The sequence below is a fragment of the Polistes fuscatus genome, unplaced genomic scaffold (genome assembly GCF_010416935.1).
Source record: "Polistes fuscatus isolate 324 unplaced genomic scaffold, CU_Pfus_HIC Scaffold24, whole genome shotgun sequence".
Lineage (NCBI taxonomy): Eukaryota > Metazoa > Arthropoda > Insecta > Hymenoptera > Vespidae > Polistes > Polistes fuscatus.
Window position 1 is genome coordinate 1,946,829 of NW_025113101.1, and position 16,446 is coordinate 1,963,274.

The 16,446-nt window shown below is 29.0% G+C and overlaps 1 protein-coding gene across 3 annotated transcripts; it reads right to left on the reverse strand.

The window, feature by feature from the left end:
- Window positions 1–4,409: 4,409 nt before the first annotated feature.
- LOC122518301 lies at window positions 4,410–16,347 on the reverse strand. 3 transcript variants are annotated; one of them, XM_043637174.1, is made up of 6 exons: window positions 16,164–16,347; window positions 9,470–9,582; window positions 8,051–8,354; window positions 5,780–6,075; window positions 5,129–5,305; window positions 4,410–4,607 (listed from the first exon to the last, which is right to left on the reverse strand). In XM_043637174.1, the coding sequence occupies exons 3-6, from the start codon at window positions 8,349–8,351 to the stop codon at window positions 4,569–4,571; spliced, it is 813 nt and encodes a 270-aa protein (XP_043493109.1). In that variant the 5' UTR covers window positions 8,352–8,354; window positions 9,470–9,582; window positions 16,164–16,347; the 3' UTR covers window positions 4,410–4,568. The 3 variants fall into 3 exon arrangements, with proteins under 3 accessions (XP_043493109.1, XP_043493107.1, XP_043493106.1); XM_043637172.1 differs by lacking the exon at window positions 16,164–16,347 and adding an exon at window positions 15,301–15,762; XM_043637171.1 differs by lacking the exon at window positions 16,164–16,347 and adding an exon at window positions 11,453–11,586.
- Between the last annotated feature and the right edge of the window lie 99 nt (window positions 16,348–16,446).

The following is a 16,446-nucleotide window of genomic DNA, read 5'->3' on the forward strand; positions in this document are numbered from 1 at the left end:
CAAAGATCCGGGCATAAATAATAAAACTATAATAATGTGTTCACTTATATACGACTTGTACCCCATTCACGATTTATTGAATTATGGAGAATAGATTGCAATTTTATATCAGACTCTGAAACATATAGATGCGTATAATAATTTCATCTTAATAACTATAATTTTGCAAGCTAACAATAAGCATTTCTTTCCCATGTATTAAGATCAAATTTATTCGCTTATAATTGAGTGTAATGTACGCCATGTGCAGCATACACGGATGCACACTAACATGCAGCACAGTCAGTGAAATTGCTTTTACTGAAAAATGTATTTTGCATATACGTATTATTTAATAGCGAGTAAGAGAAATTTAAGAGACTAACTATTTTCCAAAGTAGCATCTATAAATATTTTAATGACATACTTGTAACTGTTTATAACTAAGAAAATAAATAATAATTCACAATATATCGTCTTGGAACGAGCGGATATTTTTCTAAATAATTTTAAGCTTCTTATATATTATATCTAAAAATTCAGTAATTAAATCTAGAAGTTTAGTGACACGACATTAATTAAAGCCACCTATACACATTGATTTATGGGTGTTTGCATAGATACGTTATTACGTAATATTATAATATTGACATCTTCCATTTGATTTTATTGACATTAAGTAATATGGTCATTCATTATTCTCCTTTTCTTACATAATAAAATGTGTTATATTTAAAGGCAAGATTACATTGAGTTTAATATGTTGAGAGCGCAATAAAGAAAAATGATATATGGAAGTATTTGTGTAAATATAATATTTTCTTTTATATAACTTACGCAAAAATTATGAAATTTATATTAATATATATTCCTTAAACATTGCTTAGTCCACTAATAAAATTAAGAATTTTATCATATATGAAAAAAAATTAAAATAGAGAGACAATCAATGTAATTTATAATCTCGATAAAATTTAGATCTTTTCATATTCTGCGCGAAAATACAATATTTGTGCATGATTTAATAAAGGTAATTTTATCCTATTCATACTAAATGAAATATATATTTATATTTACATTTAAATGCATATAAAATATATAGATTACAAGTTATCATTTAAACAAATATAGTATTCTATAAAAAATATACGGAAAGCATGTGTAATATATATATTTTGTTTTCTTCATAACAATAGTAAGAGATAGTTGTATATTATAAATTAAAATTTATAAAAAAATAATCAAACTTATCATTGATTTTAAGAGATACATAGATAGATTGTGTGATGCCATCGTAGAAAGAAAATATGATTATTCTAAGCATGCTTTTTTATTTGTCTCTTAATTAATAATATTATTAATTTATTAATTTTAATTTTCATTTACTGTTAATTATTGTCAATAGTTTAGATTGCAGTTTTGTTATAATATTACAATAAATTAGATTATTTGTAGGATCAATGTTTTTCAATAAAATTGAAATTATAATTACGTATTATTTTGATAATACTAAATAATTTGCAATTTATAATCGATTGAATATACTTTTTTAAATTAATTTTTGCTTTAACTTTTGTTAGCAGAAGTTTAAGCAAAACATTAATCATTGCACTGTAAAATAACATTTATAAGACTACATTTGCTATACAGTTACGAAATGAAATCTCCATTCTTGTATCTAACAGTTACAAATATTGTACACTACCACATCGTAAAACACAACACGCTTAGATTACACTTTCCTTATTGTATTATCTATATTTAATTTTATTGTCATATATTTGTAATTTGTTATATTTTATTGTAGGCATTTATAGCCGATATTTATTAATCGATAAAGCTTTTCAGGCGAAAAACCTGAGTAGTTGCGTATTATCATAAAACGAAGGATTGCACTCTTCGTTTAATAATAAATTAACAATAAATTAACAATAAATTAACAAATTCTGATAATAATTGCTTTAACATACTTAAAGAATAATTTCAAAATTGTCTTATATAATAAATTAATTATTTCTTATATATTTTATATCTACAAAAACAAATAAGATATTCGAGAAAGAAAAAGAAATATGAAAATAAATAAATAACGGAAAAAGAAAAAAAAGAATATTTCAATATAAATTATTTTTTAGTGCAGCTAAATAAAAAAATGATTGTAGATAAATTACAATTAATGTCGTATGTTCGCGCGTACGTGTGTAATTATTTTTTTTTCTTCTTCTTCTTCTTCTTTTTCTTTTTTCTTCTGCGAACTCAGTCATATAGTATTATTGTAATAATATATCGAACACGTTTACGCGGTATTTATTAATGAGAGAGTGCGAATACACATGTACGTATATTACGATAGTGTAAACGCGCGCGTGCGCATATACTACAAATTGTTAATTAAGATTACTCTTCAGATATAGCAATATACATTGAATTTGTATATTTATATCCATTTAATTAAGCCAGATTTGTATTATGCAGATAATATTGTCGTTTATAAGGCATAATGTAAGCTTTGAATTATTCATTCTCTAAAATCCCATTGTTCTCATTTCTAATGTATTTTTTTTTCCTTTTTCTTTTTTTCTTTTAATGTTTATTTATGTTAATGAATGTTTAGGACTGCATGTGTTAAATATGTAACCAATCGTGTGCCATATTAAGATTTTATATTGTTCTTTTTTCTTCTTTTTCTTTTTCTTTTTCTTCTCTTGTAGTTTTATTATAGTAATTTTTAGAGAACAGTCTCAAGTAGTGTATCAGGCACTGATAATAATAAGTCATGTCTAAAAATTGTAACTAAAGAATTATAATTTTCTGAATTTGTATATTTCGATAGATATGTGTGTGTGTGTGTGTGTGTGTGTGTATTAAGTGAGAAATAAAATTAATATTATTGTTCTTATTAGACAAAAATGTATCCTGAGAGTAGGTAACCATTTCTTATAGATTCTTGCATTGTCAAATTGTATAAGCTTTGTAGTATGTACATGAAATATATGAGAATTTGCAATTACATTACTTACACACGCGCTTTTTTACAAGCTTTGTCTTAAGAATAATTATTGTCTTCTTTTTTGCAGTTTAAATACACTCATATAATGTGCACTGCAATCACTTGGTTTTTTTTTTTCTTTTTTTTAAAAGGAGATATATCATAGTAATTTCAATATATATATATATTGAGTTAAATATACTATAAATGTAAATATCACTATATATATATATATATTTTTTTTATTGTCCACACATTATGTAAATATCATTAAAGATGCGAAAGAAGTAAGGATTGTTTTTTTATATTTCCTTCGAACAGATGCATTTTCTCGGATTCTAAATGTTCCTTTTATCGAACAATTGAACTCTCACCAAAAATCGTCAGTTTAAATATATAATTTTTCATTCCTCCTTTTCGTTTAATTTTTTTTTTTATTTGCTTAAAATGAATTATATATATGAGAATAGTATAAAGAATATTGCAAATTGGATTGTATTGTCATTATTACAGTTATTATTATTATATTTAATATTATTATTATTATTATTATTATTATTATTATTATTATTATTATTATTATTATTATTTTCTTTTCTTTCTTTCTTTCTCTTTGAACATTTTAGTAAGAATCGAATAATTGATTAATTACTTTATTTCTTTTTTTTTTTTGTTAAATGTTTTTTTTTCCTATTTTCAATAATTACGAAGATGAGAAACGTAAGAATAGATTACGATACCTTCTTCATCATAGACAATGCAAGAAAACATAGTTATTATATTTCTCTATTGGATAATAAGAGCTTGATATATTCGGCATACTGTTATTGATCTGTGTAATGGATGTCCCATATAAGGATATCACACTTTAATTAGTTTTTGCCATTTACGTGGCGTGTTCATATATATATGTATATGTATATGTATATGTATATGTTCTCCAATATAACTTCTTTGTCAATTCAAATGTTCTACGATCAATTAATTATATATATTGTCAAAGTGAATATGTAATATGTAATATATATATATATATATATATATATATATATATAAATTCATCCTGAATTAATTAAAATGCATATATATAATTCATTATTATTATTATTATTATTATTTTCATACGTATAAGTTAAGTTCAGGATAAATTTATGCAAGAGTAAAAGATGATAAATCAAACTTCAAGTTTCATCTTTCTAGTCTTAATAAATTCGTCAAACGTATTTGTGTAGGTGTATTTGTTGTGTGTGCATGCACACATTCGTGCACATATGTATGCATCTGCGTGTGTGTGTGTGTGTGTATATGCATAAATACATATTAGGAACTGAAATACTTTTAGAGAGTGTTATACATATATATGTAGACACACACACACACACACACACAGAAATACATGCATGTATTATAATATTTTGTTGGTGGTGATTATTTGAAAATATTTTTCTTGAAGATTTTGGACACATCTTGTCATCCAATTTTGACAAAACAATCAAACAATTGGGCTTAAATACTGCCAAGATTAGTACGAGCGATGATATTGAAACGTACGGCAGTTCTGTCTTCAGCGATTCCCTGTTAAATCTTCAAAATATCATCATTAACGTAGCATATATTCTGGTGAATAATGCTCGCCACGCTGTAAAGAATAAATGTTTTTCGTATATTTCATTTCGTCAATGTTATCAATGACGTTTTTATTTAACACTAAACCTACTGACGCGCGGTCAAATGAATAATTTGCGTGTCTTATAATTAATAAAAATGTGCTAATTTGTAAAAAAAATACAATGAAAAGGCATAAAATGTATGTCATTTATTTTTAAATAATAGCAAATATATTCTTCACTATTCAATTAGTTATAAAATCTCATTTTATATTAAACTATGTGTTTTTTTTTTAAACATAGGAATTGGTATAGAAGAAGTGTTGGTAAGTTTAGTGTTACATATCAAATAAAATTACAATAACATTGCGAAAAGATATTACAATTCTACAAATAATCATTTTACTTGATTAATAGACTATTTAAACAATTGCTGACATGTAACAGATGATTCATATCTATATATATATATATATTTTTATATATATATATATTTTTTTGCATAGAATATTATAATAATGAAGAACAAAAAGAAGAAATGATTTTAACTTACCGACCAAGCCCGGCTGATATCACTTTTCGGATTTCTAAATGGTTGATATCCATCTAACGAGTTAGCATAATGTTTTCGCGGCCGTTGTACATTTTGATAATCATCTTGATCGATGTTAGGATAATCCTTGATTGTCGTCGCTTTAGCAGATGCGATTCTGTCAGATGCGTATTGCTTCTGAAATGATCGAATAGAAAAAAAAAAAAAAAAAAAACCAAATATTTATTATACGAACGAACAAAAATATACATTTATATAAATTATTAATTAAATTCTTCCGAGAGTTAACTAGTTAGCTAATGATCAACGAATATCACACGTCACGTAACAAACAATAATTAGTAATTAATTATTTAACCAATTAACTATGATGATAACTTTTTACAAAGTGTATACTTAAATTGTGTTGTTAAAATGAAACGATAATATAAAATGTTTCCCTCCCCCTCCTTCCCCCATTTATCCATTACGAATATATTCGTCAATCACAATTAATTGGATAATAATTTATGTTTTTTACATGAAAGTTTGTACGTTTTGATAATGGTACGTTTATCTGGGCTTTTTTATCTTTCTTTTTTTTTTACACACACACACACATATATTCCTATATTTTTATTTTATTGAAGATAAAATTGGACTTATACAAACCCTAAGTTCACGAGCCCTATCCCCACGAATTATGTCTCGTAAATGTTGAAAACTACCAGCTTGGGGAACATGAGATATGAGTGGGGATCCACCACCGCTATTACGGGAAGTTGGCCCTTGACGTCGGGGTGGATGTAAATTGACTCTCCCATACAAATATGCAACGTCTTCAAATGCCTTACTTCGATGGGGTATTTGACCGCTACGTAATCTACCCCTTGGGGGTACCGTATGAACTATTCCATAAACAGGTGGTGAACTACCAGCAGCACGAGTACGAGGTCGGTCAGTATAATCTGTTGAAAGAAAAAAATAATACGAAAAAATTTAGAATCTTTTTTTTTTTTGTTAATAACAATGTAAAATCGATATAACAATATAAATTGATAACAATAGGCGCACGTATATATACGCGTGGTGCTTTTATTCGTTCGAAAGGAAAATAAATCAAAGATTTCATTGTTAAATGTAATTTTATGATAATTTTTTTGAAGACAAACTATACTTCACCCTTTCGAGCTTATGATTATATTAAAAATCTCTATTTTCTTTTCCCCCCACCCTCTTATCGTTAATTTCTGCCGAATCAATTCTATGCGACACATCCATCTTTGCATTTTCTTTTCCTCGTTTCCTTTGAAAATACAGATTACGTACTCGTCATTGAATTTTTTTTAACAGCTTTTATATAATCCGCTTCCAACTCAAACGTATATATATATATATATATATATATATATATATATATATGTAATATATACTACTTTTGATAGAAAACTTTTTTTTCTTTTTATAAGCCCTTGTAGTGAAAAAGTAAGTTTAAAAAAAGAAGAAGAAGAAGAAGGAAAAGTTGCTATTGACCAATTGAAAATGGAAATATATGTATAGAATTGTAGTTATTTGTAAGAAAGTATTATACAAAGCAAAAGCGAAAGAAATAGGGAAAAATAGTGAGAAAGAAAAACAAAACAAACAAAAAAATAGAACAAATATAAAGTATAGTGATAAAAGTTAAAATAAATAAAAAGAGCTTTCAATTGCATTTAATTTGCATTTATGTACGTGTGCATGGTGTGTGTGTGTGTGTGTGTGTGTGTGTGTGTGTGATGTGCAAACGAATGGAATGCGTCGTTCATTGAGCAACAAGTAAAAAATGTTTAAAAGGTGCACTTTCTTGCTGGCGCTTGTTACATCGAGTGCAGATCAAAAAAAATAATTTATAATAATTTCGTTCCGTCAAAATTGATTGGATTTGGTTTTTCTTTCTTTTTGTTGGGGGCGGGGTGGGGCAGAGCAGGGCAGGGCAGGGAGGGCTTTTTTTCTTTTTATTTTTTTTTTTTCCAAGAAGTAAAATATCTCGAGCGGTGCGTCACGAGGCTTTAATGCGTGCATATAGGTGCATTTTATTTTTTAAATGACGTTCTAACACTAGCCTGGTGTACGATCCAATCGTATGTCTTCTTCCGTTTTCTTGACTAGAAATCAATTAACGTAAATCGAGTACGAGCAGCGAACCCACCTGTTCGTTCGCTCATTATTCATTCATTCATTCGTTTATATTTCTCTCTCGATTACGTTTTATTTCTGTAAATGAATCTTAACGTTATACCATCGAAATGAATATTAATAACAAAAAATAGGACTAACAACACTCCTGCTGTCGTAATACACAAAATCAAAAATTATTTCACGTTAATAGATTTTAATCTTTTGCATTCGTACAATTAACATTGTTATATCAGGTTGAACCTGAAAAGTTTGTGAATTTATTGCGTTGTTGTTTCAGATACTCCTCATTTTTTCTAAATCAATAAAATTACTCTATATGCAAGTGAAATATTAATATTAAAAAAACGCACGAACTTTTTTGATACACCTTAATATTATAATTTAATACTTCAAGACTAAGTCATCTAATTTTATAAATTTTATACACTCATAAGTGTATTATAAGAGTACTTCATATTATGTATTTCGGTGCTTGAGAAATGCAAAAGGTTAATCCTTATCACTTCAATTATATTATATATATAGATATTTGTATTTACTTATATAATTAAATTCATATTTTTGTTACTAACACACAAATAATGAATCATATTACGAAACTTATCTATCGTTGTTCTTTAATAGAAAAATTATTGAAGTAATATAATTGAAGTTACAAGATACTACTAACTAAATTTAACTAAGTTAACATACATATACACATACACATATAAATATATATATATATATACATTTCTTATTAGAATTTGATAAATTTCTCACCTCGATAATCTACAGAGGGTTGAGGAGGTGCCGGATAATTATTCCACGCGTCATACGCGAAGAAATCTTGTAAGAACGGTAATTTGTTCATAACTTGGATGGCCCTACTTTGACGTTTGGTATACCTCCATATAGTACGTAATTCTTTACACGTTGGTTCTCTGATATCATCCGTGGGATTATCACCCACTTCGGTCATCTGCGTTGACATAGAATCGACGTAACGTGGCCTAATACCTTCGACGAGCAATCTGCTCGACTGGGCCAAAATAAAAGCAGTCCATAGAGCCGTCACATGCATTTTCTGGAATATCAAAAGCAAAAACAAATATCATCACCCACACACTCGTCCAATACTTCTTCTTCTATTCGATGCATACGCATATAAATATTTCAATCGAGTTGTTTGGTTCGAACTTTTGAACACGTTTAAGTATCAACGAAAACAATGCACGTTGTTTTGTCGAATAAAACGTTTTGAAGTAATAAATATTGTTTCATTTTAAAAGGGGTGGAAGAGGGAGGGAGATTGAGAGATTTTATTTCACGTTAATAGATATTTTAATCTCTTTTAAGATATAAGTATTAGAGTAGGTAGATTTTATCAACGATTGTTTAGAGAAGTCCATTTCATTTATTATTATTATTATTATTATTATTATTATATTAATTTCATTTATATTTCGATAGAAATTTTCATTATTATTACAACGGCACATATTGATAGAATTATTTCAATATAGAATTTGCTATAACTACATAAAAACCAGATCGTCAAATGGGCTGTAATAATGTATGAATTTGTTATTTTTTTTTTGTTGATTATATTTATACGTAGAATTTAGCATCGAATTTGCTACCCCAAAGCTACGGGATACTCGTATGCATATATGCATACGAGTGGAATATTTGACGAGCAATATGTACACATTTATATATATAGTTATATATATGTATATTGATAGATAAAACAAAGTTTTACGCTCTTTTAATCCGTTATCAGATAGTTGTAAAAACCGATATAAAAAAGAAGAAGGTTTTTATTGACATACACTTCAATTTTTGTTTTGTTTTAATAATCATCGATAAAATTATTAAAAGAAAAAAGAAATATAAAAAGTAATAAATTAAAGTATACGTAAATGTGGGAGGAATATTCTTTTTATTCTTTTTTTTTTTTCCTTTGCTTTAATTTTTGTTGGTTTTATTAATCATCGATAAAATTATTAAAGAAAGGAAAAAGAAATAAAAATAAAAAGTAATCATTTACGGATGTGTAAAAAAATGATAAACTTATTGTTAGTTCTGTTATTCGTTGTTAAAAAACATCATTTAACTATCATCAAACGAATAGTTAGAATTTTTACAAACGACTTAGAAGAAGTAACACGTTCCGACTCTGTAATATCGTTTTCATACCAATGTAATAACTTAAGTCCTCTTCGCTTCTGACCTCCGTCTCTGATTAATGGTTATACTATTTGTCTTGATTGTAGATATGTTATAAGATATGCAGCGTCAACCGAACAAATCTGTAACAAAAACGAAGATTGACAATAAATGGGGAGGGACGACTGACCAATTGTAATTGTATTTCTTTTCTTTTATTTCTTTTTTTTTTCAAATTAATTTGTACAATTTATTTAAATCGTTTAATCTCGTGCAATTAAATAAATCCGAAGTTTTAATTGACTATTTAAGAAAAGAAAAAGAAAAAGAAGAAGAAGGAAAAAAAAGTATAGTAAAAATTATAAATGCTAGAATAATAAGTTCGTTTAAATGCGAATTTTAATGAATATAATTGTCTATCGTTGAATGAATATTCAAATAGTTTAATTATGGAAAAAAGAAAACTTAGTGAAAATACTTATGACGAGAAATTTAGTCTTTTCCGTGGATCAATACACCGCATAGTAGTACCTGTGGAACTATGCACTTAAGAAGAGAGTATTCGATTACGTGGGATCGGTAGATAAAATAAATTTAAGCTAATGGTGCGGACGTTTTTATTACAAAGCTTAAGAGAAAATGTCTCTATCTTTATCTTTCATAGATACGTTATTAGAACGATACCTAACATAAGATATTGTTTAATAGCGTAAACGTCAGCAGAATAAATTTCAATTTATATATCTTTTTTACGAAAAAGAACAAAAAATGAAAAATAAAATAACAAGAAAGGAAAAGAGAAAATGAGACAAATTAACGAATTATTTGAATGAGAATAATATTTATGAGAAAATAATGTAACAATTTTATTCGATCGTAATAATTACTTTAATTTTTATAAGAAAAACAAATTAACGTAAAAAAAAGCGATTAACAAATTGTCTCGACAAATTCAATTATACGATTAAACGTTTTAATTAAAACGAATAAATTATCATTGTTATTTGCATGTTCTATCGAAGTATCCACAATTTACGTCAAATATAATTATTGATCGATATCAGGAAAAATTCGTGGAACGTTAACTTGTTGCGAACCGAATATATAGAACACCATATATATATATATATATATAAAAGTAAATCGGTATTTCATTCGGATGACATTTTATCTAAAATATTTCATCTAAAATAAACAGAGAAAAAATGTTTGAAACAAAGAAATATTTATAATAATCCGTATCATATAAAAATAACGAACAAAATAAAATAAAAAAAAAAAAAAAAAAAGGAAACGAATGGCATATCAAATCGAACAATTTCAAAACTTAAATAAAATAAAATCAATGCCAATACCGTGTCTCAACCGTTACATCGAAAGATTTACTTCCCCCGAATTCGTTCAAATAAATGACACATTTCATAATCTGTGTCAATGTCACATCGTGATCAAAGAACGAAAACGGGGGAGGATGGGGGAAAAAAGATTAATTAACAAATATTTCATATCAAAATGAAATTGATATTCGCGTATATGAATGTCCGTGTGAGTTACACCCCCCTCCTCCCACCCTGTTAATCTTACCAAGAGGTTTAAGTAAAACGTTTCTATAATCAACAAGAATTAAATATGTAAGTGCAGTAACACTCGTCATGAATAATGTTATCTTAAAATTTACTTATAATTCCTAGAAGGAAATTGATTATTAAAATAACTTTATAAGTTAATCAAAAACTATATATATATATATATATATATATATATATATATACATATAAATATGTATAAAATAAAAAGAAAAATCTTGAGAAGAGAAAAGAAATGATATAAAGAAAGATAGGGGACAAAAAATTGGGTATGAACGAAAGATAGAAAGCCAAAGAGAGAGAGAGAGAGAGAGAGAGAGAAAGAGAGAGAGAGAGAAAGAAAGACTAGGGTCGTTAAAGAGCGAGGGAGGTAGGAAATATCGTACCGGTGAATGAACGAGACTTGAACGAGGTTGAATTCACTAACCTGCCAGTCCGCAGAGTCCGGAAACCAAGTAGCAACTGACGATGAGAGGTGGCAGTGCTGAAGCGAGCATACGAGCCTCCACCACCTTCGGTACCATCATTCCACCCTCCACTACCTCACCCCCTTTGGGATACGACCGCCTCCACACTTACCACCACATCCTTTCTATCTCTCTCTCTCTCACTCTCTCTCTCTCTTTTACTCTTATTCTCTTACTCTGTCTCTCTCTTTTATACTTTACCCCACCACACACGAAACAACCACCACAACAAATTCAACTTACCCTCCTCCTTTTTACTATCACCCCCTGGTTCTCTCCCCTCTTTCTACCCGTTCTCCTATCATTCTAAATTCCTTTTATTTCATTCAGCCCTTTCTCAGACTACCAACTTATTCGCCCCTCCTATTCCTTCTCTTTCACCCTATTACACCTACACACACATCTCATCCCCTCCTTTCTTACTACCCCTATCTCTCTCTCTCTCTCTCTTTCTTTCTTTCTTCCTTTCTGTTTTTTCCCTCCTTTGACCCTCTTTCTATATATTCTTACTTTCTTTTATTTTTCGTTTTTTTTTGTTTCCTTTACCCTCGTCTTACTACCAACGAATTTTTTCTACCCTTCTCCTTTTTCTTTTCTTTCCTTTCCCTTCCCTCCTCTTCCCTTACCTTCGTGTCTCGAAAATCTTCCCTCAAATCTACCGGAAAACTGCTACTACCCCTTATCGTCAATGATGTAAACGACAATTCCAAAGTCCCTCAATCCGAAAGGAAACACTCCCTTATAAATTAGAAAAACGTCTGTATTCATTGTATCCTTAATGAAAATAGAAACAAAAATAGCGAGTCGTTCTTTCAAATAAGATTTTCAATACGATTTTTTTCTTCTTCTTTATCAACGTACGATTTAATATGAATAAAACATGGGAATCTCGATTTTAAACGGAAATCGTTTTAGAGTTGTGAGTTTTTCTTTTTTTTTTTTTTCTCGTAGTTGTTGTTGATGTCTATCCTACGTATTCGCAGACGAACGATCCCGTTGACGTTTAATTGCGAGAATGTAATTCGATAAGAAAGGGTAAAAGGGAAAAAAAGAAACAAAAAGAGAGAGAGAGAGAGAGAGAGAAATCAAAAATATCTTTCAATTTATCGCTACGTTATTCGAACGTGATCAAACGGTTATTTTTGGAAAGGAAATAAAAGAGAAAACATCGAAAAATTCTGGTCGACTGAATGAGGTTTCGTATTCGTTCAAATGACGTAACTATGGAACAGAGAAAAATGAGAGGGTGGAAAAGAAAGAGAGAGAGAGAGAGAGAGAGGGAAGCAGAAATTTCGCTCTCTCTTCGTAAATATGATTGAAAGGGTAAAGTTCCTTTTACCTCCATTTTATTCGCATGAAGTATTATTAGAAAATTTAAAACTGACGATATATAATAAAGAAAATATATTAAATAAAATAAAATAAATCCGACATATTAAAGTAATAAAGCGAAAATCTCGTATGGGAAAAATGATCAAAATGAAAAATAATTGGAATATCTCTCGACGTTAAATGGGGAAAAAAATCGAATTTTCTTCGGTAACGAATTGACGTGTTACGATCATATCGATAAATTATAATGGAATAAAACTGTCAATGGATATGTCACCGATGAGAAATAAGAAGAACGAGGAATTACAAAATAAAAAAAGAAAAAATGCAAAAAATAGAATAGAGAAACGGAACCGACTTAATGTATAAATATATTTATACGCGGGCTAATTCAATTACATTTTCCTTCATCGCAAATGTAATTTAAAAAAAAAGAACTTTTTTATTTAACCGAGGAAAAAAAAAAACAAGAGAAATTAATTACGACACTTTTGTCTCGCGTTCATTTGAAATATATTTAATTATTTATTTCAAAGCGATATTATGCAGGGTGTAAAAGTTATTACCAATCAGAGTTTTTCTAGTAGTCAAAGTAGAAGTAATAAAGAAATGATAATGAATAACAATATCATCTGACTTTTATGAATAAAATAATACTTGCAAATATATTGATATAAAATATTCGAAATGTTTTTTTTATTTCCGACCTTGCATGACCTTGCAGGTCACTGTGCAGTATACGAACGAATTCTTCTTGACCCACGCTTTCGTGTGGTATAAAAGAATATAGAACATTGCAATTAAATTAAATAGAAGCTTATCTTTATTTCTAATAAAATAACGTTAACACATCAAAAAATATCATTTGCTATCGTGTTTCATAAAAAAAAAAAAAACCTGTACTATTTCTTCCCTCGTATCATTTTTTCTAATATTTATAATTTACGAGAAAAATGTAATTTAATTCAAATGAATATTTTAATTTGGAAAATATTTGTCGATGTATTGACACATTTTGGGATGCGGAAAAAAATAATGAAAAATGAAAGGAAAAAAAAAGAAAAGAAAAGAAAATGAATGACCTTTACCTAGAACTAATAAATTCTAGTTCCAACAGACCCTCTCTCTCCTCTTCTTTTCGATATATCTCCGTATGCAAATAATTTCAACGACCACCCACGCTCAAAGACGCACGTGAATACGGCTTTTCCACCAAAAACGTTTGCCTTCGCATATACGTATACATATATATATATACATACATATATAAGATGAGATCTTCCTCTCACCAGAGAGTACAATTTTCAAATCAATTGATTCGAGACAGTGACGAGGTCATCGAAATAACAAACGCGTCGTTCTAACATTATCGTAACATTTATCGAATTCTATCGATAGTACGATTCATTTACTTATAGATAAGATCTCTACTCACCCTATTGTTCTTATTGATGATCCTTCAAACGAATTCTTATCATTCAAAATTGTCAATATTTTTCATAACGTTTGCAAATAAAATAATAATAAGAAAAAGAAGAAAAAGAAGAAAAAGAAGAAGACGAATAAACAAGTAGAATATACATAAAAATATATACGACAATACAATTTAAAATTACATCACAAATTTAACAAGAAATATCAAATAAAAGGGTATATCCACGTATAAAGCGTGGGTAGAATGAAAAGGAATCATGAATGAAAATTTGAAAGAGGGAAAGAGACAGAATGACGGAGACAGGGACAGAGAGAGTGAGAGAGAGAATGAGAGGAGGGAAAGGGGTATGAAAGGGGAAGTAGATTGAGGGAAACTAATTTCATGTGTATGATATATCGATGATAATTGTGCGCGAAAAGCAAAGTGTTCATGAATGAAGTGTAATGCGGCTGAATAGGTCGATAGAGCAACTCCCCGCCGTAGTCGTGCAAAGATCAGCAGCAGGCGTAGTAATCAATATGGGGGGACGGGGTAGACATGGCGCTGTGGGAACGGGAACGGGGACGGGAACGGGAACGGGAATGGGAATGGGAACGGGAACGGGAACGGGAACGAGAACGGCCAAGTCCATTCAGAGAAGCTGTAGGCCTTACTATTGATTGTGTGGGTGGCGAAAGGGATACCCCCACCCTTGGACCATTCAGCAATAACACTGGGGTAGCGAGGGTTGGTAAGGGAAGGGAGTCGAACGAACCATCAGGGATAGTCGGGGCGACGAAGCGTAGGTGGTTGGAACGAAGGTGAATATCTCGCTCTCGCGATTTTTAAACCACCATCAATAAAGGGCTCTCTTCTCGTTTTCTAGAAGTTGCATAAGAGAGAGAGAGAAAAGAATAAAAAACAAAAAGAAACTTTTCTTACTTTTTCACCCTTCTTTTCTGTTTTTTTGTTTTTTTCTTTCTTTCTCTCTATTTCTCTTTCTTTCTTTTTTCCTTTTTCTTTTTCTTAGTATCACTCTTAGTTGTTCAAACGCAGACTTACAGTAGTAAATCAGGATATTCTCGAAAGAGAGAACGTTTTTAAAAGCGATCTATCCGATGATCCGTCCATCTTTGACTGTGCTCCCCTTGAATTTCCTGTAGTTAGCAGATATACGTAAACGTATATATATATGTATAATTTGTTAGATACCAGTGTGTTCCTTTAGATACTCGAGTAATCACCTCATATTCTTCTTACTGACCGTCTACTATGGCCGTCTACTATAATTTAGCGAGATATACCAAATTAAGAGATACCTACGCAATTAACTTGATAATATATTCGTGTTACGTCATTCTACGTGATAGGATTCAATAGAGAGTATGAACATTTTTGACCTCGATCTCATTCTTTAAAATCATCTTTATCATTTTTTTTTTCCTCTAGAGATCTACATTACCCATCGGTCTCTCTCCTTCGAATTTAATCATGAATTTTAATTGCTTTATATTTAATCATTTATTATAATAATGAAGATCGTATTACGAAATAAATTGATTATAATCAATTTATATTCGAGAGCGCGCGTTTGTGTATAATTATATTATTATAGAATGTAATGAAAAGATTAACCTTAATCGATTGGATATTCGATAGTATTATCAACGTATCGTATTATCCATGTTATATTGGAAATAGTATCGATTTTCTAGGTTCCATCATAGCGAATAATAATTCCTATATAATATACTGAAGTTCTACCAAAATCTAAATGGATGAGATTAGAAAAGTTTATAAGAACAAAATAAGCTTATTTTCTTAAATCAATATAACATATATATTTATATAAAATTATAGTTATTATTTTCAATAGTTACCAATTATTTAATAATTCATGTAAAACAAAAGTCTTTATCTTATACCTGAATATTTTTATGTAATCCTGCACAAGATTTTCATAGGAAATTCACTAAATGAAGATTGGAGAAGTTGAAATGTGAGTTTTTCAATATCTGGTTTAAAATGTTAATGAAATGCATATATGTAACAGAACTATATTGCCAGTTCACGTAAGTGAAAGAGTCACCGAAGAAATGAGATAGAAAAAGTTAGTTTGTCCTTTATGCGCAGAATTGTGTGCGCAAGATTGTATGCGCAAGATTTTGTGCGCAAGATTTTGTGCGCAAATTGTTGTGCGCATAATTA